The sequence below is a fragment of the Hemiscyllium ocellatum genome, chromosome 13 (assembly GCF_020745735.1).
Source record: "Hemiscyllium ocellatum isolate sHemOce1 chromosome 13, sHemOce1.pat.X.cur, whole genome shotgun sequence".
Classification (NCBI taxonomy): domain Eukaryota; kingdom Metazoa; phylum Chordata; class Chondrichthyes; order Orectolobiformes; family Hemiscylliidae; genus Hemiscyllium; species Hemiscyllium ocellatum.
Window position 1 is genome coordinate 51,278,909 of NC_083413.1, and position 22,940 is coordinate 51,301,848.

The 22,940-nt window shown below is 42.7% G+C and overlaps 1 protein-coding gene across 1 annotated transcript in view; it reads left to right on the top strand.

Annotated features, from left to right (window-relative positions):
- Window positions 1-12,246: 12,246 nt before the first annotated feature.
- zbbx (zinc finger, B-box domain containing) overlaps window positions 12,247-22,940 on the top strand; it is a 35,038-nt gene continuing 24,344 nt past the window's right edge. The window contains exons 1-2 of the mRNA XM_060833922.1: window positions 12,247-12,314; window positions 18,874-18,987. Of these exons, the coding sequence (XP_060689905.1) occupies window positions 12,247-12,314; window positions 18,874-18,987 (182 nt within the window). The remainder of the gene's footprint in view (window positions 12,315-18,873; window positions 18,988-22,940) is intronic.

Below are 22,940 nucleotides of genomic sequence, written 5' to 3' on the forward strand. Positions count from 1 at the left end.
TTGGAATATAAAAGCACCATTGTGCTACTGAGACTTTATAAAGCTCTGGTTAGGCCCCATTTGGTCCAGTTTTGGTCCCCACACCTCAGGAAGGACATACTGGCACTGGAGCATGTCCAGTGGAGATTCGCACGGATGATCCCTGGAATGGTAGGTCTAACATACGAGGAACGGCTGAGGATCCTGGGATTGTATTCATTGGAGTTTAGAAGATTAAGGGGAGATCTAATATAAACTTACAAGATAATACATGGCTTGGAAAGGGTGGACGCTAGGAAATTGTTTCCGTTAGGCGAGGAGACTAGGACTCGTGGACACAGCCTTAGAATTAGAGAGGGTAAATTCAGAACAGAAATGCGGAGACATTTCTTCAGCTAGAGAGTGGTGGGCTTGTGGAATTCATTGCCGCGGAGTGCAGTGGAGGCCGGGACGCTAAATGTCTTCAAGGCAGAGATTGATAAATTCTTGATGTCACAAGGATTTAAGGGCTACAGGGAGAATGCTGATAAGTGGAGTTGAAATGCCCATCAGCCATGATTTAATGGCAGAGTGGACTCAATGGGCCGAATGGCCTTACTTCCACTCCTATGTCTTATGGTCTTATGGCCTAGGAGGTTCAACATTGGATCACTGCACCAGCTCAGTATTCTCCAAACTAAGGCAGTGAGTGTTTCCCAACAAAGACGTTGACACGTAAACAAAAGTGTTAGTGTACAAAACAGTTGTTGTTACCATACTACACTGAGACTTGGGCTATATATCAGCAACACATGCTTCAGAGAAATAATAAAAAAAACAGTCAATAATTTTAAAACTGGATGCCAGCAAGATAGATGTTACAAATCAAGTTTTTTTTACATTTGTGTGATAGGGCACCATGTCCCAAGCCAATACATAATTAAATATGCCATTTGCAACCGTCTGGGAAATTCACACATCTCTTTAAGGATCGGTCAAGACCAAAGGGCAGTGAAATTTCTAGACAGTCACTAGGGTTTAGGGTGAATAAAAGTAGAGATCAAAATTCAATTAGTGGCAGATGTAAGTGCATGGTCCTTTCACCATCTTACTCCATCAAGGTAATTTGAGGTGTTAAATCAAAACATAGGATGTTGTCATCAAGATATAGACCACTCCATTATTTGGAAAAGGGCTTGCACATTGTACAAAGTCCTATAATTAAGGGTCATATTGCTGTCTGCTTTAATGATCAGCCAGAAGCTGTTTTCAGACAGTTCTACCAGAACGCCATGAACCAAAAACTCAGTGTTCAGAAAGCCAGACTATCAATCAGCTGCAAGTTATCAAGTAGCCAAGGCATCTAAGAGCAATGCCTTAACAGTCAGAGATTCCAACACAGAGCAGTGCTCTTGCAACCTGTTGCAATTCCAAGGACAACTGAGAACGAACCTAATAATTTGACTATGAGAGACTTCAGAACCTGCTGAGAAATCTTCATTTTACAAAACTTTTGTTTCAATTTTAAAGCATCCACTTTATTCAAGAAATCAAACCTACCTTATGGGCAATGGATATCATAGGAGAAAGTGAGGTCTGCAGATGCTGGAGATCAGAGCTGAAAATTTATTGCTGGAAAAGCGCAGCAGGTCAGGCAGCATCCAAGGAACAGGAAATTCGACGTTTCGGTCTTAAGCCTGATTCCTGATGAGGGCTTATGCCCGAAACGTCAAATTTCCTGGTCCTTGGATGCTGCCTGACCTGCTGCGCTTTTCCAGCAACACATTTTCAGCAATGAGATATCATAAACCGGATATTGAGCTAATTATAGTTTGTAAAATTGTTCTATCTCTACTTGTAACTAATTTCTTTGTGTGCATGAGAGACTGAATTTGCGTTATTTTCAAGGTAACTGAGTGAGAATAATGAACCTTTTATAACTCACAAAAGCTTACTGCTGAGAATATTTAATGAGAATACAAACACCAAAGGTAAGAAAACAACCACCTGTTACATGCAAAAGACATTGATCAAGGATTGCAAAGTGAATATATATTTTCTGCCCTGACAGTTGGCCAGAAAAATTTCATGGTCATTTCCTCTGGTACATTGTTTAGATTTAATTGGAGGACTATCAAAGAATTGGTAGTGTCTAGCTTGTAATCAGCCCTATAAATAACAGGCAAAATTCCTACAAAATCATCCATAATTGGATATAGAGTCATAGAGATGTACAGCATGGAAACAGACCCTTCGGTCCAACCCGTCCATGCCTACCAGAAAGCCCAACCCAATCTGGTCCCACCTGCCAGCACCCGGCCAATATCCCTGCAAACTCTTCCTATTCATATAGCCATCCGAATGCCTTTTAAATGTCTCAATTATATCAGCCTCCACTACTTCCTCTGCAGCTCATTCCATACATGTACCATCCTTTGTGTGAAAACATTGCCCCTTAGGTCTCTTTTATATCTTTCCCCTCTCACCCTAAACCTATGTCCTCGAGTTCTAGACTCCCCGACACCAGGGAAAAGATTTTGTCTATTTATCCTATCCATGCCCCTCATGATTTTGTAAGCCTCTATAAGGTCACCCCTCAACCTCTGATGCTCCAGGAAAAATACCCTCAACTATAGCTCAAATTCTCCAACCCTGGCAACATTCTTGTAAATCTTTTCTGAACCCTTTCAAGTTTCACAAAATCTTTCCGATAGGGAGGAGACCAGAATTGCATGTAATATTCCAACAGTGGCCTAACCAATGTCCTGTGCAGCCGCAACATGACCTCCCAACTCCTGTACTCAATACCCTGATCAATAAAAGAAAGCATACCAAACATCTTCTTCACTATTCTAACTACCTGCGACTCTACTTTCTTGAACATTGTTTTGGAATGGCTGAAAATATCTTCCCACCAGGTACAATTTTCTAAACTATCAAATGCCTAGCATTATTACTTATTCAATTTACTTTTATTTCAAGAACTATAATCTTTCCCACAGTCTGTGGAATGTAATCAACGTTTGGGGATCCATGCGCAACACAACAGCAACAGCAATATTCTTATCGACTCTGTTATGTCATTAAAAACTCAAATAAGTTTGGTAAACATGCTTTCCCGTTAACAAATAAATATGTTACTTAGTTAATAGTAAGCCCTACAAGGCCTTTGAAAACCCATCTTTGAGCAGTCCCTTTGTGTCCTTTCTAAGGATCTCTCCTTTTTTTTGCATTACACCTCTGTGAAGTACTAATACTTAAATACACAAGATTTTTTTCTTGGCTAGCAGGCTTGGGTTCATATCCCATCTGCTTCAGGTGTATATAAACCTCTAAACAGTTTGATTAGAAAATTCTGTGCAAGACTTTTTTTTGTTATTTTTCTTGTTGAACAGGCAGGACTGCAAGTATTCCCAAAATGCTGATAACTGGCTGCCCTGCACAACTCTCTAAGGGAAAGTGGAAAAGTTAAGTAGTGTTTGGAGCCAAGGTGTTTCAGGTTTTTTGGTAAGTTCTTGTTGAAAAGCTCAAGTTGTTGTCATGAGACAAGGAGTGAAATGCAGCTCTGACAATGTGTTGAATTTCAACAAGTAATGTGCCAACAATATTTGAGCTATTTGGCTTTGACAGCCTAAGACTTTGTTCTGCAAAGTTTTACAGATGCGCTCGTAAATGCATTGTCTTTTTTTTAAAAAAAACTTATTGCTGGGTAGGATGCCACTTCTTTCTGTTTTGTGCTGATTCCTAATTACCATTGAGAGAGTGGCGATGAACAGCCTTTTTGATCCTTCGTAGTCCCTGGGGGCAGGGGCTCGACGTTTCTTACAGATTTTTCAAAAATCTCTTAAAGCAGGAGAATTAAGAAGTTTTGCATGCATTTATCTAGAATTGGTCACCAGTAATGTTACAATAAAACCAAAATGACTTTGTAAACTAGAAATCAGAAAGTATTACATGAACACATTCACGGCTAGTAAGAGCTGTGGAGACAGAAACTGAGTTAAGATTTCGTGTCGAACATTGGTTCTTTAGAACGGAAGATGCTCTTTCAGAACTGCTGACTGTCAACTCTGTAGTGCCATGTTAGTTTGCAATAAGATACTCAGTTTCACCAGGAATGACAGAATGAATGACACGCTGAGGCACGAGCCAATCAGCAAACTGCGATCGGTCTGATTGACAGCTCCCTCCGGGACTGGGTCAACACCAAACCTCGCGAGAAGCGGTTTCCAGGGAAACGAGAACAGCTACAGACCAGCTGGAGCTGAGCTGAGAGCCCGTAGGAGGAAAGGGTGAGAGAGAGAGAATGAGAGAATGGTTGGGCTTGGGCTTGGGCTTGGGCTTGGGCGAGAGGGAGAGGGATTTTGCAATCAACCTGTTCAGAGGTGTTCTTACACACATCCAGAGCAACTTGAATCCTGGTTGAGAAAGGGAGAAGGAACTGGGAGAGGGGTGGGCTGAGAGTGAGGGAGGGAGAGGGAATGGCTTGAGGGGGAGGCTTGAGGGGGTTAAGGAAGGGGCGTGGGTTGAGGAGGCTGAGGGAGAGGGGGTGTTTTGAAGGGACGGTGAGGGAGAGAAGGTGGGTGGAGGGGAGAGAAGGTGGGTGGAGGGGCCAGAGGGAGGGGGGTGGATTGAGGGGACTGTGAGAGAGGGGGTGGTTTGAGGGGGCTGAGGGAGAGGGGGTGCATTTAGGGGGCTGAGGGAGAGGGGATGGATTGAGGGGACGGTGAGGGAGAGGGGCTGGATTGAGGAGAGGGTGAGGGAGAGGGGGTGGATTGAGGAGAGGGTGAGGGAGAGGGGCTGGATTGAGGAGAGGGTGAGGGAGAGGGGCTGGATTGAGGAGAGGGTGAGGGAGAGGGGGTGGATTGAGGGGACGGTGAGGGAGAGGGGATGGATTGAGGTGGCTGAGGGAGGAGGGTGGTTTGAGGGAACGGTGAGAGAGAGGGGATGGATTGAGGGGATGGTGAGAGAGAGAGGATGGTTTGAGGGAGCTGAGGGAGAGGGGGAGGATTGAGTGGTCTGAGGGAGGGGGTGTGGATTGGTTGGGCTGAGGGGGAGTGGATTGAGTGAGCTGGGGGGGAGTGAGGTGGCTGAGGGAGGGGTAATGGATTGAGGGGGCTGAGCGAAGGGGATGGATTGAGGGGCTGAGGGAGAAGGGCTGGATTGAGGGGAAGAGGGAGGGGGATAGATTAAAGGGGCTGAGGGAGGGAGGTGGATTGAGGGGCTGAGGGAGGGAGGTGGATTGAGGGGCTGAGGGAGGGAGGTGGATTGAGGGGCTGAGGGAGGGAGGTGGATTGAGGGGCTGAGGGAGGGAGGTGGATTGAGGGACTGAGGGAGGGAGGTGGATTGAGGGGCTGAGGGAGGGAGGTGGATTAAGGGGGCTGAGGGAGAGAGGTGGGTTGAGGGGGCTGAGGGAGGAGGGTGGATTGAGGGGGCTCGGGGAGTGGGGGTGGACTGAGGGGAGTGAGGGAGGAGAGAGGTGAAGGAGAGGGAGGGAGGGTTGCTGAGAGAGTGGGAGGGAGAGATAGTGGGTGGAAGAGAGGATGAGTGCGAAGAAACAAGAAAAGAGAGGGAGTGAGGGTGAAAGGGAGTGTGTCTGTGAGTGAAGGTGAGAGTGGGAGAGGATGGGAAAGGGAGAGGTGAAGGAATTAGCGAGGAAGGCTGAGGTAAGGCAATGGAGGTGGTGAAGGAACATGGGTAGTGCTGGAGATAGAAATGGAGGGGGAGGAGTTGGAGATTGGGGGAAAGAGAGAGGAAGAAAATGAGGGAGATGTCCTGGAATATGGGAAAAGGACAAGATTTCAGAGAAAAGGAACAAGAGGGATCAAGGAAGTTGGTTGGAGAGGGTGAAGTGATATGATGATGAAAGATTGTGGTGAAGGATTTGATACTGCATTGGGTGAGAATGAGGGAGAAGGGATCTGTGGGGAAAGAAAGTCAGGGATCAGTTGCAGTGGGGTTGCTGCAGGGCAAGTTTGACAGTGACTTCAAAGCATTTGATGAGAAATGTCTTAAGTAGGTGAGATATCAGACAGTTTGTCCCTGGAAGACACAGTAAAGGAAATATAAGTGGTGTATGGGATTGCTGTAGAGCTGTAAAAGGAGATTGGAATATTGAGATGACCTTGGGTTTCTTTAAGAGGAGGGAGCTTTGTTGGGACATCTTGGAAGTCCAGATATATCGAGATTTCTTGGGAAGTTTACAATTTGCATGGATCGTTCCCCAGGACACCAACCGACTCGTTGCTGAGTCTACCTGACCTGACCGTCTCAATCCCCCCGGTGAGTAATCCGCTCACTGACCTGGTGCTTCTTTGTACTTCTGAGACCCCCCAGATATCCTGACCTGAAATCTGAATGCACCCCCATCCAGATTTGACGTTCCAAGTCCTTCTCATTTGATTCAACCCTGTGAAACCCCCCAATACCCTACACCCCACCTTAATTGACTGTCTGAATTGCCCCACATCTTGAACAGGTTCACCAAGTCCGCCTCGGCTCCCGATCTGATGACTGAGTCCTCACGCCCAGACCTGACCTTGCAAAACCTCACGCTGACCCTGCCCTACAAATCCACTGGTCGAGTCAACCTCACAATCCTCCTATATTCGACCGAGTCTGAAACCAACACCTTACCCCGCCCCCCCCAACCCTGAACATCCAACAAACCTAGCCCTCAGCCTGAACTGACTTGACTCTCCAAGTCCCCACGCCACCAACTCCCTCCAGTCAGACATCCCTCTAAATCTGCCCCCACCCTCATGCAGATTGCGATCCTTTTCTCTCTGGACACTTGTCTTGCTGTCATCATGTACTTTCTTTTGGAAGACCTGGGACATTTAAACTCTTACTCTCAATCACCAGAATACAGCAGCTGCTGCTGAATCTTCTGAGGCTTTCTGTGCTGTGATGGAGTTTTGCAGGCATCACCATTAGGAGATTGGCCAGAAAATGTTGGAGCGAGCCATGTTCATAATTTTGTTTTTGTCTGATCTCTCAGAAAGAGGGAGTTGGATGCTGACTGGCAGATTTGGGCCATGTACTTATTTCACTATCAAAGCATTGTTTGGGCTTGCTGTGCCCTCTTATGGGTTGTATTACCCTGTAATGAGAGAATGGGAGGAATTGAGAGACATGAAACTCAGTGGCATGGCTGTTAGTGCTGGTCAAAAAGTGATACGATGTTCCGAGGGTGTGAAGATGCAGTGCAGAGGCCATTCGGTTTTAGAAGTGTGGGGGTTTGGAGTTGGTGGGGAAAGTGAAAGCTGATTAGGGGAGATGATGCAGGAAGTAGTGAGTGTAACACAGCATGAGCCTTGATGGGAGGTTGGTACGGTAATAGAGAAAGAGTGAATGTGAACTAGCAAATAATCTTACACATACCCTGGTGCAACATAGAAGATCATTGACTTTCTTTTCACATTGTTGGCCATTCCTCCACATGTTGAGATGGCACTGACCTTGGAGATGACCTTAGACAAAGGTGCCAGGGTCTGGTGGTGTGGTCTTCTCTGCCGGTCCTCTTAAAAAGAGGACCTTTGCATCACAGTCTCAACCAAGATCTCCAGTTCTCTGTCACAGTGTCACGGTGTTATTTTTCCTTTCTCACAAATCTTCATAAAATGCCCTTGACTGAGAAAGGCAGCTTCAGAATGCTAATGCTTGTCTGGAACACAATGGTCTTTTAAAGATTGTTCCAGAAATAGCACACGGTAAGATGGAGAAAGAATGTGTTGGACTTAGTGTGGGTATGGTCAGGTATTAATATGGTGAGTTTAATAAGAAAGTACTAGCCAGATCACATGTGAGAAGCCCTCAAAAGTCTACAGAACCCCTTAACCAGATGAAGTAAGATTGTATAAGGTGGTACAATTGGTGTGCTAGAGAGACAAACTAAGGATAGCTATAATATCCCACATCCAAGTATCCATGAAGGTATCAGTTACAGACTTGTAAACTTTGATAATCTGTAATTTCAGGGCCTGGTACATCCCTCATTCCATCATCACTATCAAATTGGAAAATCAACCCTTGATCAATAGGGAGCATAAAAAACATAGCAGAAATAGCAAAGCTAATGAGAATAAAGTGCCAATATTATAAAACTGTCTCTGTTCTGAACAGGAAAATTCACAGTTATGTGTCCAGCAGCCAATAGATGAGAGACGGATATTCTATTTCCTCCACATCCAGCCGAGTGAGAAAACCAGGTAACTAATGGGAGGGGATATTAAAAAAATGAGTGTAAGTTTCAGGAACTTCCCCATTACAGAAGAACTTCGATTATTCAGCATTTGCTTAACTGAATTTCAAATTATCCGAACAAAATTGCAAGGTCCTGATGATTGGCTAATTAAGTTATCTGGCATCAATTATCCAGCATTTGATTAACCGAACAAAATACACCCCGCCCGTGTCCTTTAAATAATTGAGGTTCCTTTGTATAATGTTTGTCAACAATGTCAGCCAGGTGGACATGATAGAAAATGAGTTTCCTGATTGGATCAGATTAACGGCTCCAATCAGGGAATCCGAGCTGAATAAACAGGAGTACCAGAGGTTCTGTTCACTCTGAGAAAGCAGGACCAGTGTCAAATATCATACACATGTAAATAAAGGGTGATGGGATACCTGCCTCTGTGGAATTATTTTGATGGTGATGAGAGTGGGATTAATGATATAACCATGCAAAAGTGCCTTCTGGCTAAAGCCCAACTAGACTCAGAGACACTACAACTGGCTGAGTCAATGGAAAATACAATAAGTTGAACACAAGAGTTACAGGGTACACCTATGGAAGTGAACACCCTAGCCAGGCTGACTGAATTTGGGGGGGGCACCACTTGTGTTAAGGCTGTTATCTGGCTTCACTCAGAACATATACTGAATAGAGGGACTCTAGGGTAGTCCACAGCAAAACCCCAAAACACAGTCAAACAATAAGTATTTTCTTCACGATCCAGGCCAGCAAGCCATTGTAGTTGTTGTGAACTTGAGATAGCAAGAGTCCAACTCGGCTGGAATTGAGTAGAAGAACTCATAGGTCAATATCCAGGCAAGTGCACACTGTGGAAAGCCTACCTACATCTTATTGGAACAGATAAATTGCTAAGCAACATCCAAATCAGAATCAATCAAAATAAACTTGTAGTTAAATGGTCACCCAGTTCTGATGGAGCTTGATACTGGCATGGCTGTATCAGTAATTGCAGGCCCAGTGTTTAACAAACTTTGTTCTGGTCTCCAGCCCTTAAACTTATGCAAGACTTCAGCTCGACTGAGACCCTGTAGTGGGGAACATTTACAAATTAAGGGTACAACTTCAGTTCTGGTCTGGCATGAGAAACAGCTGGTTCAGTTACCAATGATTGTAGTAAATAGCTTCACCCTAAAACTGATGGGACAAAATTGGTTGAACAAGATTCACTTAGATTGGCTCAATATTTTTCAGTTAGAAAATTGCTGCCTGAATTAAATCCTGATTAAATACTCAAACGTTTTTCAGGAAGGTCTAGGGACTATCAAAGGAGCCAATGCCATCTTGCTGGTACAATTGCAACACTTAAAAAAGCACGTGGATGGGTATATGAATAGGAAGGGTGTGGAGGGATATGGGCTAGGTGCTGGCAGGTGGGACTAGATTGGGTTAGGATATCTGGTTGGCATGGATGAGTTGGACCAAAGGGTCTGTTTCAGTGCTGTACATCTCTATGATTTGGGCCAGAAGCAATTCCAAGATTTTGCAAGGGCCACGCAGTGCCATTGCCTTACATGCAAATGCTAAACCACTTTACACAGTTAGATAATAAGCAATCCCTAACATAGAGGATTTGTATGCAAAGCTGGCAGGGTGTGATGACCTTCATGAAGCTGGACATGAGCTGTGGCTAAGAGGCATGGTCGATGCAAGGTCAGATCCCGTGATATATAGTGTTCAGGTGGTGGGGTGGTCCTGAACAAGCCTGGGGAGAACATGAAAGCTGCAGACTGGCAAATGGGGCAGAAGCAAAACATACCCAGCCCCTCAGAATAGCTGGCGGACCCATGGGTTCTCCCTCCTCTGTCTAACATCGAAGAAACTTCTGAGTCTGAGATAGACACAGTGGATGTTGCAACTTTGATGCCTTTACCATTTGAAGAAGAGAATGTATTTGTTCTGAGATGCTCTGGGCACATGAGACAGACTACAGTCTGGTACACACCACCTGTAAATAAGGCTGAGTTAGAGCAACCGAACCTGGTGTGAAGATGCCCCAAGAGAAGCTACAAGAAAAAGAACAGGCCTACGTTCCTGGACTTAGATGGGGAGGAATGTAGTGATTTTTCAAGGTCAACCGGGTAGTCCTCAGCCCCAATCAAGGAGCCCTGGCTGATAGATATAAACAGGAATGCCACAGGTTCTGTTTGCTCTGAGAGTTGGCTCTGAGGAAGCTGGATGAATGTCAAGTGCTATATATTATGTGAATAAAGGGTGACTTGGTGATGAAATACCAGCGTCTTTGGAGTTATTTCACCCACCCTTAAGATATATTGGGCAACAAAATTCAGGACTAGATTGAGAAACTACAGAGTTTGTAAGTATCTTAACCAAAAAGTGATGAGTGGATGATCTGACTCTGAGTGCTTTTGAGGTGTCCAAAGGTGCCATCATGTTTGCAGGTATCCAGATAATTGGATTTCTTCCTCCGTTGCATGAGAATATGGAATGCACTGAACACAGTAAAAATCATGACCTCTGAAACTGTCAAGATTGAAGTTCTGTATACTAAATGTAACTGCCCTACTAGTTAAACTGTAATGGTTTGGATACAATGTTTCCATGTATTGGATAATGAAGAATTAATTTTCAGCTACTAGAATGTTGCTATCCGTTGACTATTTCTAATCAATTTGACAATCAACTGTCTACATTAGCCCACAATAAGATCCCCACAGGGCATTGCAAGTGATATTCACACTAAAGAAGTGCCAAAAAATGATTTTATTCAAGAATGTATTACAAATCTGTCTCCTTTACCACCATTAACTTGAAGGTAGTTAGTAATATAATTCTACCAACCACATCAATAGCATGGCTGAAGCGCAAGTGTGAGACTGGGTAGTGATCTGACTGGTGGATCACCTCTTCCATTAGTATCAACAAATGCACCCTGCTTGTCTGGGTTGCAACAGTGCTCAAGACTTAACTGTATTCACTAGTTGATTAGTACTCTTATTAAAAGTTTTGTTCATCCCCATCATTGGTGCAATGTAGATGCAGAATGTATGATATATAACATGCAATTTTACAAGAGTACTGTGGTAGCATTTGCCACCTTCTGTGGCTTTAAAAGAAAAATAAGAGCAGTGGTATCCTGATTTTTGTCTGCCTGATGAAATGTTTTCTTATATAATATAAGTTGTTGATCCTTTTGAAATTTGATGTTATTATTTGTCCTGATCAGTGCAAGCTGGAAGCCTTCAACAGAAAGCTCTTTCAACAAGTTAATTTTCTTAAGTTCTCCAAATTCTAAAAGAGTTTTCTTAAATCTCTTCTTACTTCCTTTTGTTCTGGTGCACCAGCCCCAGTTTTCCTTCGTGACTGGCATAATTCTAGTAAAATCTTTTCTATCCTCTCCATAGTTTATTTATCCCTCAGAAACTAGAACACCTTAAAGTTGGATATTTTCTTAGTTTTCGTTATTTCTCAACGTCTTCTTCAACTTTAAAATGTGTAGATCTAAGCTCTCAATTTTCTGCTTTTGAACTCAAATGATTCCTTTACTGTAGCGAACAATTTGAGCCATAATTAGCCAAAAAATGTTCTGGCGGTCTTTGAATTACATTTGATGAAAATGTAGTTTTCTATGTTGATAAACTATTGCTAAACATTACAGTTAAGTGTTAAATATTTAATAATTAGCCCATCATTGTTTGTTTGCCATCAACTTCTGTAAGTTTTCATCAATCTCCATAACACTGAATTGGTGAATTAGCAAATAGTCTGGTTGAGACCAAGATTTACTTGTGGGGAATTCTTGATACTAAACCATTAGTCCTTACTTCAGATCTGAGAAAGTCAGTTAATACCACAATACCACAATCCATAATGTTGCAATTAGCTCTTTTCTGTCATGTACTATTGCAATGAATGTAATTTAGCTATTATCTAGTGGAGAACGAGAAGTATTTTTAAAATTTTACAGATGTAATAAATTGAACCTTTCTTTTTCAGAATCTCCATTTTAACATTGTTGTTGGATGTAACAACAGTTATTCCTTGACTTTGAATTGTCACAATCAGTGAAGATGAATCCCAATGATTTTGTCGTGATTCCGGGCAACAAATCTGGCACATCTGTTAAACTAAAAGCAAGGTAAGGAAATAACAGCATATTGCACAAACTTCAGTTTTGTTAAAGTGTAAAATTTTAGTGGATATGAAGATCTGAAGTAGAAGTTTTAATGGAAAGATAAAACTTTGGGTAAACAGATTCTAATCTTCTTGAATTTTTATCCAATACCATATTTCTCAGATTTAGTCCATGATTTGAATGAAATGCATTCAGCAATTTAACTTCCGAACATAAATCTATTTGCAAATCTAGTTGATGTGGTGCTTTCAATCAATTAAGCCAGGTCCAGATGCGTGATAGGCAGCTAATTTTTAAATGTGGCATTCCGAAGTGATAGGTTTAATCCAAATTAATGGCACATTAAATGATCAGTGTAATTTACTTTTTATTGCACATCAACTGGAAATTCACAAAGTTGGATTTTACAACATATAGAATAAAATATTTTTGTGTATAGCCAATCTCAGGCTTCCACTAAAGCTTTGTATTCTTTGGCTTTAAAAAGATTAGATGTGTGTCAATTTTGTTTTGCATCCACATAAATAAATTGTTAAGATTAATAAAATCATGTTCAAGTATCCTCAAGATGAAAAGTAAACCTGTTAAACTTGGATTAATTTGGACATGCTGCTCACTCGTTTGTTAAGAATTTATTTAAGAATACATATCTACAGATCTTTATGACCATTTCAGATGCAGTTAAGAATCCAGCATATTCCTATGAAGTCACATGTAGGCCTGACCAGGTAAAAGCTAAAGATTTCATTCTCTAAAGGAAATTTTAAAAACCCACCTGGTTCACTACAACAATTAACAGTGGTTACACAGCAACCATTAGATTAACTTTAAATTCCAGTTTTTATTGAATTCAGATTTCAACATCTGATGAAATGGCTTATGAATGCAATTTCCACAAAAAACTCACCCGGGTCTCTGGTTTACAAGACCAGTGAGAATGCCACTACATCTCCATGAAGGAGTAACTGAATGGGCCAGTCTGGCAAATTTTCTTCATGGCGAGGAGCTAAGAAATGTAGATGTTCATATATGCAAATCACATTGGACAATTAGAAACATTTAACTGTTCAGAATCAATTTACTTGATGCAATATCCTTTACTTAATAATTTACCAATTTTTGCAAAAAAATTTTTGAGCATGAAATTTTTTCGCAGTGCTACTCACTCAACCATTTATGAGTAACAGCAAAAAGCAAGCATAATGTTATGACTGTGACACGAGATGTATGCTGATAATTGACCCTAGAGTAAAAAGTGAGGTCTGCAGATGCTGGAGATCAGAGCTGAAAATGTGTTGCTGGTTAAAGCGCAGCAGGTCAGGCAGCATCCAAGGAACAGGAAATACGACGTTTCAGGCAAAAGCCCTTCATCAGGAATGAGGAAAGTGTGTCCAGCAGGCTAAGATAAAAGGTAGGGAGGAGGGACTTGGGGGAGGGGCGATGGAGATGTGATAGGTGGAAGGAGGTCAAGGTGAGGATGATAGGCCGGAGTGGGGTGGGGGCGGAGAGGTCAGGAAGAAAATTGCAGGTTAGGAGGGCGATGCTGAGTTCGAGGGAACACTGGCACCACCTCCCACCTTTTCCTCCGCTACATCGATGACTGTATCGGCGCTGCCTTGTGCTCCCACGAGGAGGTTGAACAGTTCATCAACTTTACCAACACCTTCCATCCCAACCTCAAATTCACCTGTACCGTCTCAGACTCCTCCCTCCCCTTCCTAGACCTTTCCATTTCTATCTCGGGCGACCGAATCAACACAGACATCTACTATAAACCGACTGACTCCCACAGCTACCTGGACTACACCTCCTCCCACCCTGCCCCCTGTAAAAACGCCATCCCATCTTCCCAATACCTTTGTCTCCGCCGCATCTGCTCCCAGGAGGACCAGTTCCAATACCGTACAGCCCAGATGGCCTCCTTCTTCAAAGACCGCAGAATACCTCCCAGACGTGATCGATGATGCCCTCCACCGCATCTCCTCCACTTCCCGCTCCTCTGCCCTTGAGCCCCGCCCCCCCAACCGCCACCAGGACAGAACCCCACTGGTTCTCACCTACCACCCCACCAACCTCCGTATACAGCGTATCATCCGCCGTCATTTCCGCCACCTCCAAACGGACCCCACCACCAGGGATATATTTCCCTCCCCTCCCCTATCAGCGATCCGCAAAGACCACTCCCTTCGTGACTCCCTCGTCAGGTCCACACCCCCCACCAACCCAACCTCCACTCCCGGCACCTTCCCCTGCAACCGCAGGAAATGCAAAACTTGCGCCCACACCTCCTCCCTTACCTCTCTCCAAGGCCCCAAGGGATCCTTCCATATCCGCCACAAATTCACCTGCACCTCCACACACATCATCTTTTGCATCCGCTGCACCCGATGTGGCCTCCTCTATATTGGGGAGACGGGCCGCCTACTTGCAGAACATTTCAGGGAACACCTCTGGGACGCCCGGACCAACCAACCCAACCACCCCATGGCTCAACACTTTAACTCTCCCTCCCACTCCACCAAGGACATGCAGGTCCTTGGACTCCTCCATCGCCAGAACATAACAACACGACAGTTGGAGGAAGAGCGCCTCATCTTCCGCCTGGAACCCTCCAACCACAAGGGCTGAACTCAGATTTCTCCAGTTTCCTCATTTCCCCTCCCCCCACCTTGTCTCAGTCAATTCCCTCGAACTCAGCACCACCTTCCTAACCTGCAATCTTCTTCCTGACCTCTCCGCCACCACCCCACTCCGGCCTATCACCCTCACCTTGACCTCCTTCCACCTATCACATCTCCATCGCCCCTGCCCCAAGTCCCTCCTCCCTACCTTTTATCTTAGCCTGCTAGACACACTTTCCTCATTCCTGATGAAGGAGTTTTGCCCGAAATGTCGAATTTCCTGTCCTTGGATGCTGCCTGACCTGCTGCGCTTTAACCAGCAACACATTTTCAGCTCTGATAATTGACCCTCTCAACTTCACCAGTCACATCATAAGTTTCAATGTGTTGATTCAATCATCAAACAGAACAATTGCTTCTCTTTTGTATCATTATTAAAAATAAATGAGACATCTATCAAGTTTCTTTTTTTAAAAAATGAAGTTAGTCAGTTTATTAAAAGCAAAATTAATTCTGAAATCAAAAGGCAGCTCCTAAACTATGATCTGCAGACATAGGACATAATGTAATTGCCACTAAATTTTCTCTCAATGAAACTGATTTGTTGACAGCTATAGATGGTTGACCAGTGTCTACTTCTGAATTCAACCAGCTTGGATTAAAATTGTGGAGAATTGGTCACAGTGCACTATTTTCAGCTTTTACCAGGCAGAGACACAGACAGCTATTTGGATAATCTATCAGGTTCCCGGGACAACTTAAAAGAAACAGGATTTCAGGGAAGAGACTGCAGCTTCTGAGGTTGCTTCTTTACTCTCTGACACTTAGATCCATACAACAGAGACCTAATTCCAGAGAGCATTGCCAGGTAACCGTGAGGGGCCTTTTGACCCCTCAAAGTTAGATTTTTCCAGTAATAAACTCCAACTTGTTTTTTCTTGAAAGCTTGGCTTTGCAGCTGCTCCTGTAAAAACATCTGGGTGACTTAAAGTACACATCAAACCATTGGCTTTATTTCCAAGAGGTTGCATGATCCAACTTCTCTCAATCTAGAGAATATGCAAATAGTCAAATCTCATAGTATTTCCCACAAAAATTTAAAGACTATATTCCCAACAACAAACATTGATAATATTGTAAATTGGGCACTGATTATAAAAAAACAAAATTGTTGTTTACTGATGGAGGTGAAAGAAACATGAAAAAATACTATAATTGTATAGTAGGCTTGCATATATATATTGTTATGAGTGTGCAATGAACAATAGCATAGTGGAGGTTCTATTTCTGGTGATTCGAATAGGAAGTTCAGATAAGTAGATTGAAGGTTACATTTGTCAGTAAAGCATTAGAATATATTGAAATAAAATCCTCATTTAGAATAATCTTCAGTTAGCCTAACCTCCATTATTGAGTAAATGTTAGATTTGTCATAAAGGATATAATAAAAGCATTTAGAAATGCATAACACGGTGAAGTAGATCCAAAATGAGAGATTGCATATTTCAGTAGTGTTGAGGAAGAATTTCATCTTTCAATATTATGAATTTCTCAAGGTCTTTACCCCTGGTGACTGGTGAGGCTGGGTTATTAACTATATTTAAGACCGATAGATTTTCAAATTAGTAAAGAAATCTAGGATTATGGGGGAAAGATGGGAAAGTGGAGTTGTGGATTATTGGATCAGCCGCTGCACCCGATGTGGCCTCCTCTATATTGGTGAGACAGGCCGCTTACTTGCGGAACGCTTCAGAGAACACCTCTGGGCCGCCCGAACCAACCAACCCAATCACCCCGTGGCTCAACACTTTAACTCCCCCTCCCACTCCACCGAGGACATGCAGGTCCTTGGACTCCTCCACCGGCAGAACACAACTACACGACAGCTGGAGGAGGAGCGCCTCATCTTCCGCCTGGGAACCCTCCAACCACAAGGTATGAATTCAGATTTCTCCAGCTTCCTCATTTCCCCTCCCCCCACCTTGTCTCAGTCGGTTCCCTCAACTCAGCACCGCCCTCCTAACCTGCAATCCTCTTCCTGACCTCTCCGGCCTATCACCCTCACCTTGACCTCCTTCCACCTATCCCACCTCCATCGCCTCTCCCCCTAGTCCCTCCTCCCTACCTTTTATCTCAGCCTGCTTGGCTCTCTCTCTCTTATTCCTGATGAAGGGCTTATGCTCGAAACGTCGAATTCTCTATTCCTGAGATGCTGCCTAACCTGCTGTGCTTTGACCAGCAACACATTTGCAGCAGAGATTATTGGATCAGCCCATTGTCCCAGACTTGAGATGCTCTTCCACTGAAACTTTGACCACCTGATCGGGCTCATTCCCCAAAACCAGGTACAGCATGGTCCCTTCCCTAGTTGGACTACTTACATATTGTTTCAAAACACCATCTGGACACGCCTAACAATTTCTGCTTCATCCAAACCCCTGGCACTAAGCGAGTCACAGTCAATCCAGGGGCAGTTAAAATAACCTACTACAATCCTGTTGTTTTCACATTTTTCCATAATCTGTCTAAATGTCTGTTCCTATATGACTTGCTAGCTATTGGAAGGCCTGTAATACAATCCCACCAAAGCTTCTGCACCCTTCCTATTTCTGAGCTCTACCCATATGGCCTCGATGGGTGAGCCCTCCAAGGTGAGATCCCTCAATACAGCTGTGATATTCCCCCTAATCAGTAATCCAACTCACTCCACCTCTTTTGCATCTATTTCTATCAAATTTGAAACATCTAAATCCTGGAAGATTAAGGTGCTAGAAAGTCTCTCCCTCAGCCCGGTATATGTAGTAGCTACAATATTATAATTATACGCATTAATCCAAGTTCTAAGTTCATCTGCCTTATCCATCATACTTCTTGTATTAAAACAAATACACTTCATACTCCCAAGCCTACTGTACTCAATAACCTCCTTGTCTATTGTTCCTTTTAGCCTTACCAGCCTTAGTCTCAGACTCCTTGTCATTTTATTCGATTACCCACTACTATGGTCTCCAGCTAAGAACAGCAGATTTCTTTCCCTAAAGGAAGGAAGATTTCTTTCCAATAAAGGACATTAGTGAGCCAGAGAATTTTTTTTTACAATAATTGAGTAATTACCATTAGACTGTTAATCAAATTCAACAGTGGAATTTAAACCCACATCCTCAGAACATTAACCTGAAATTCTGGATTACTTGTCCAGTGAGATTATCACTATGCCACCATCTCCACATATCTGGAGACACTGGTGACATGGTGGCTAGTGGTTAACACTGTTGCCTCACAGCACCAGGGACCACTGTTCAGTTCCAGTGTCGGGTAACTGTCTATGTTGAATTTGTACATTCTCCCCATGTCTGCATGGGTTTCCTCGGGGTGCTCCGGTTTCCTCCCACAATACAAAAATGTGCAGGTTAGGTGGATTGATCATGCTAAATTGCCCATATTATTCAAGGATGTGTAGGCTAGGAGCATTAATTAGAGGTAAATATAGGATAATAGGTAGGGGAATAAGTTAGGTGCATTAGTAAGGGGGAAATGTAGAATAATAGGGTAGGGGAATAGGTGTGAGTCGGTTATTCCTCGGAGGGTTGGTGTGGATTTGTTGGGACAAATTATCTGTTTCCATACTGTAGGGATTCTGTGACTTGATCGCTTGAATGGCCTATTTCTGTTCCATGTCTCATGGTCTCATTGCAACTGTGGATAGGTGGAGACAGACAGTGTTTGGAACTCTAAATTTCTGAAATGAATGGTTCAGTATTTGAAAGTTTGATATTTGTCACTTGATGTTCCCTTGTGTTCATTATTGAACAGATTCTAAAAATACAGTTTGAAGTGGGAGTGAAGACATATTAATCATTATTTGGTTATCTTTATTAGTTTAGCATAGATTAAGTTTCCCACCATGTATAGCTTTGAATTCTTGATTCTATTTTCTCTAGAAATCTTCGGGAGCTACGATTAGAAACTCTGCAGCTAGAACTAGACAGTGATGTAATGGAACAGAGGTTGCAGCAACTTCGACAAACCATGCGTAAGGAAAAGGAGGAACGGGAGTAAGTGTAGGGAGTTACTGCTGTGCTTATTTTTGTTTAAATTTGTGAATGAGACGGACAGATTTTCAATGATAACTGTGCTTTTATGTAACATGTTCAATGTTTTTTTAAAAAAATTCCCAATAGGTTTTATTTGAGCATTTAGCAAACAAAATCTTATCTGGGTCGCCAAATAATATTAGGTTGGTTGATCAAATCATCATCAGAGATTGATGTTTCTGGAAGCATTTTAAGAGAAGGAGACTTTTAAAGATACAAGATAGGAGCAGGAATAGGCCATTCAAAGTCTCAATTCTGCTCCATCATTCAATATGATCATGGCTCATAATAAAGCTCAATATCCTAATTGCCCAACCGTGAGCAATATCTGCCTTATTTTTGAAAGAACACAACGTTTTGGCCTCAGTCACTTTCCATAATAATGAATTCCACAGGCTCACTGCTGTCTGAGTGAAGATTTTTTTTTCCTGATCTCAGTCTTAAAGGGTTTATCCCTTATCCTTACTGTGACCCCTAGTTCTGGACTCCTCCATATCCTTCTTACATCTAAGCTGTGTAGTTCTTTTAGAATTTAGCAGGTTTCTATGAAATCCCCCCGCAGTCTTCAAAATTCCAGCGAATATGAGACCATCTGACTTAATCTCTGCTCATATGTCAGACTTGCCATCTCAGAAATCAGTTTGGTAAATCTTCACTGCACTCTCTCTATAACAAGAGCAGATAAGGAGACCAGAACCAGTATTCCAAATGTGGCCTCACAAATTCACTGTGTATTTTCAACAAGACATCCTTGTTCCTGTAGTCAAATGCTCTCATTATGAAGGCCAACATACAGTTTGCCTTCATTATTATCTGCTGCAAGGACAAGCTTACTTTCAGCAACTGTTGCACAAGGACATCCAGGTATTGCTGAACAATTTATAGCCATTCAAATAATAATCCGCCTTCCTATTTTTGCTTACATTTATCCACATTATACTGCATCTGCCAAGCATTTGCCCATTCACTCAGCCTGTCAAATCACATTGTATAATGTTTGCATCCTGCTCACAGCTCACCCTGCCACCCAGCTTTTTGTCATCTACAAATTTGAGATACAGGTAAACAACCCTTTGTCCGAAATCCGCAAGGCCCCAAAGTCTGAAGAGTTTTTTAAAAGGTTTTTTTCTCATTAACAAGGTTGCTTTGCGTGCAAGCAGTTAACCCAAATCGTTACCCACTCGATGCGAGTCAGAGATGTACAGCATGGAAACAGACCTTTGGTCCAACTCATCATGCTGACCAGATATCCCAATCCAATCTACTCCCACCTGCTAGCATCCGGCCCATATCCCTCCAAACCCTTCCTATTCGTATACCCATGCAAATGCCTTTTAAATGTTGCAATCGTACTAGCCTCCACCACTTCCTCTGGCAGTACATTCCATACACATACTATCCTCTGCGTTGCCCCTTAGGTCCCTTTTATATCTTTTCCCCCTCACCCTAAACCTGTGCCCTCTAGTTCTGGACTCCCCCACCCCAGGAAAAAGACCTTGTCTATTTATCCTATCCATGCCCCTCATGATTTTATAAACTTCTATAAGGACACCCCTCTGACTCTGATGCTGCAGGGAAAATAGCCCAAGCTTATTAAACCTCTACCTATAGCTCAACTCCTCCAACCCTGGCAACATTCTTGTAAATCTTTTCTGAACCCTTTCAAGTTTCACAACATCCTTCCCATAGGAAGGAGAGCAGATTTGCACGCAATATTCCAACAGTGGCCTAACCAATGTCTTGTACAGCGCAACATGTGTCACTCAGATGTGACATGTGAGGGCATGGTCCAGCACCAGCAGGCCCCAATTCTCTCTCAAGGCCTGTTTTACTCACTGAGTCTGCTCCTCTGGTAAGATTTTCAAAAATGCCACCATCTAACTGTCATTTATTTTGAAATTTGAAGTAAGCTGAATTCTGAAAACCAGCTTGTCCCGAGGATTTGTGTACCTGTATTATGATTAATTCCCTCATCTAAATCATTAATAAACATTGTGAAGTGCTGGGGTCTTAGTACCAATCCTTGCAGTTGTCCCTCTAGTCTCTCACTGCCTGCCATTCAGAAAAAGACCTATTTATTCCTACCCTGTTTCCTGCCTGCTAACCAATTTTAGTTACTAAATACATTAGTCCCGTGCACAATTACCTCATGTGTGGAAGTTTGTCAAAACTCTTCTGAAAGTTCAGATAAACCATACCCACTGGCTCCCTCTGACCAACTCTACTAGTTATCTCCTCAAAAAGGTCCAATGGATTTGTTAAGCATGATTTCCCTTTTGTAAATAATGTCCTGATGCAGCTCTGTTTGTGGATGTTCATCAGGAACTACATAAGGACATTATTTAAATGAGCCACAACACACTGCAGCACCCAGGATCTATGAGCAGCAGAAGAAAAAATACCTATGCAGCATGTTCAAGAACAACCTGATAAACACAGTTCGCTGATTTGTAAACAACAAACCCAAGCAGGTAGGCATAGCACGCCCAGAAACTCTAGCCACACTACCATACATCAAAGTCATCTCGGACATGATTACTAGACTACTCCAACCCCTTGGCATCATGGTAGCCCACAAGCCTACCAACACACTGAAACAGCTACTGATGACCCTAAAGGACCCTGTACCAACAACCAGCAAAACAAATGTTATTTACAAAATACAATTCAAGGACTGTTACAAACACCAAGTTGGACAGACAGGCAGAAAACTAGTCACAAGGACAGACGAGTACCAACTAGCCACCAAAAGACATGACCAGTTATCACCAGTATCCTTATATACAAATGAAGAAGGACACCACTTTGACTGGGACAACAAATTCATCTGAGGACAGGCTAAACCAACATGCCTGGGAATCTTAGAGGCCTGGCATTCAAACTGGAACTCCATCAATAAACCCGTCAATTTGGACCCCATTTACCAACCTCTGAGAAAAAGGAAACTCAAATGGCATCACCTACCTTAAGAGACCAAGACACACAAATAGAAAATGGGACCGAACACCAGTGCTTCACCAAAGGCTCACTGCTGATGTTACCTAGCATGGTGATGAAACACCTGAGAACAAACCTATCAGTTCAGCAAGCAAACTTACAACCTGAACGAGAACCTGAGCTACAAATCTTCTCAAATATCAGCCAAATATATATCACACACTGTGTCAGGTTTCAGTATTAAGAACAAGTTAGGCAGGTTTCTTTTGTTAACAACAAATAATCATTCTACCACCAAAAACAAAATGAGTCAAACAAAGTTGCAAGATCATTGACAAATAGTGTGAATTATGCAAATATATACATTAATCTTCTTCAAAGGAAACTAAGGCAGATATCTGAGGAGAAACAAGAAAATGAAAAGTCTGCAGAGAGCTAACTGTATGTTATGACCCAGACCAGACCCCCTCAAAATATTTTAAGAAGATAGCCTAGATCCTAATTTTTTTTATTTTAAAGGCAGACGCGTAGTATCTGTTCCAGATGTAATGTGACTGACCAAATTACTCGACGTTAAGCAAAACACAATTTATTTAAACACTGCAGTTAAAATTCAACCAAAGAAAGAGGAATTTGACATAATTTTATTTAAAAAAACGAACAGAACAATAGACACAGTACTATTACTAGTTAACTGTTCCAATGTAGTACCATTTCATAAACACTCCCCTTGACAAAAAATGAAAATTCAGACACAGATTCTTACATGCAGTCCTCCAATCGGGAGGAAAAAGAATCAAAAGAAAATTGAGAGAATAGCAGCCAGGAGACAACTCCTGAAGCTTCCAACTCTTTTAATACCCCAATAGCTTATGATATTAGCAAGCTTTGAGAAGATTTGTACCTCATGTTGAGGTTCTGGTTGTAGGTGTGCTCGCTGAGCTGGAAGATTCAGTTTCGGATATTTCATCACCATA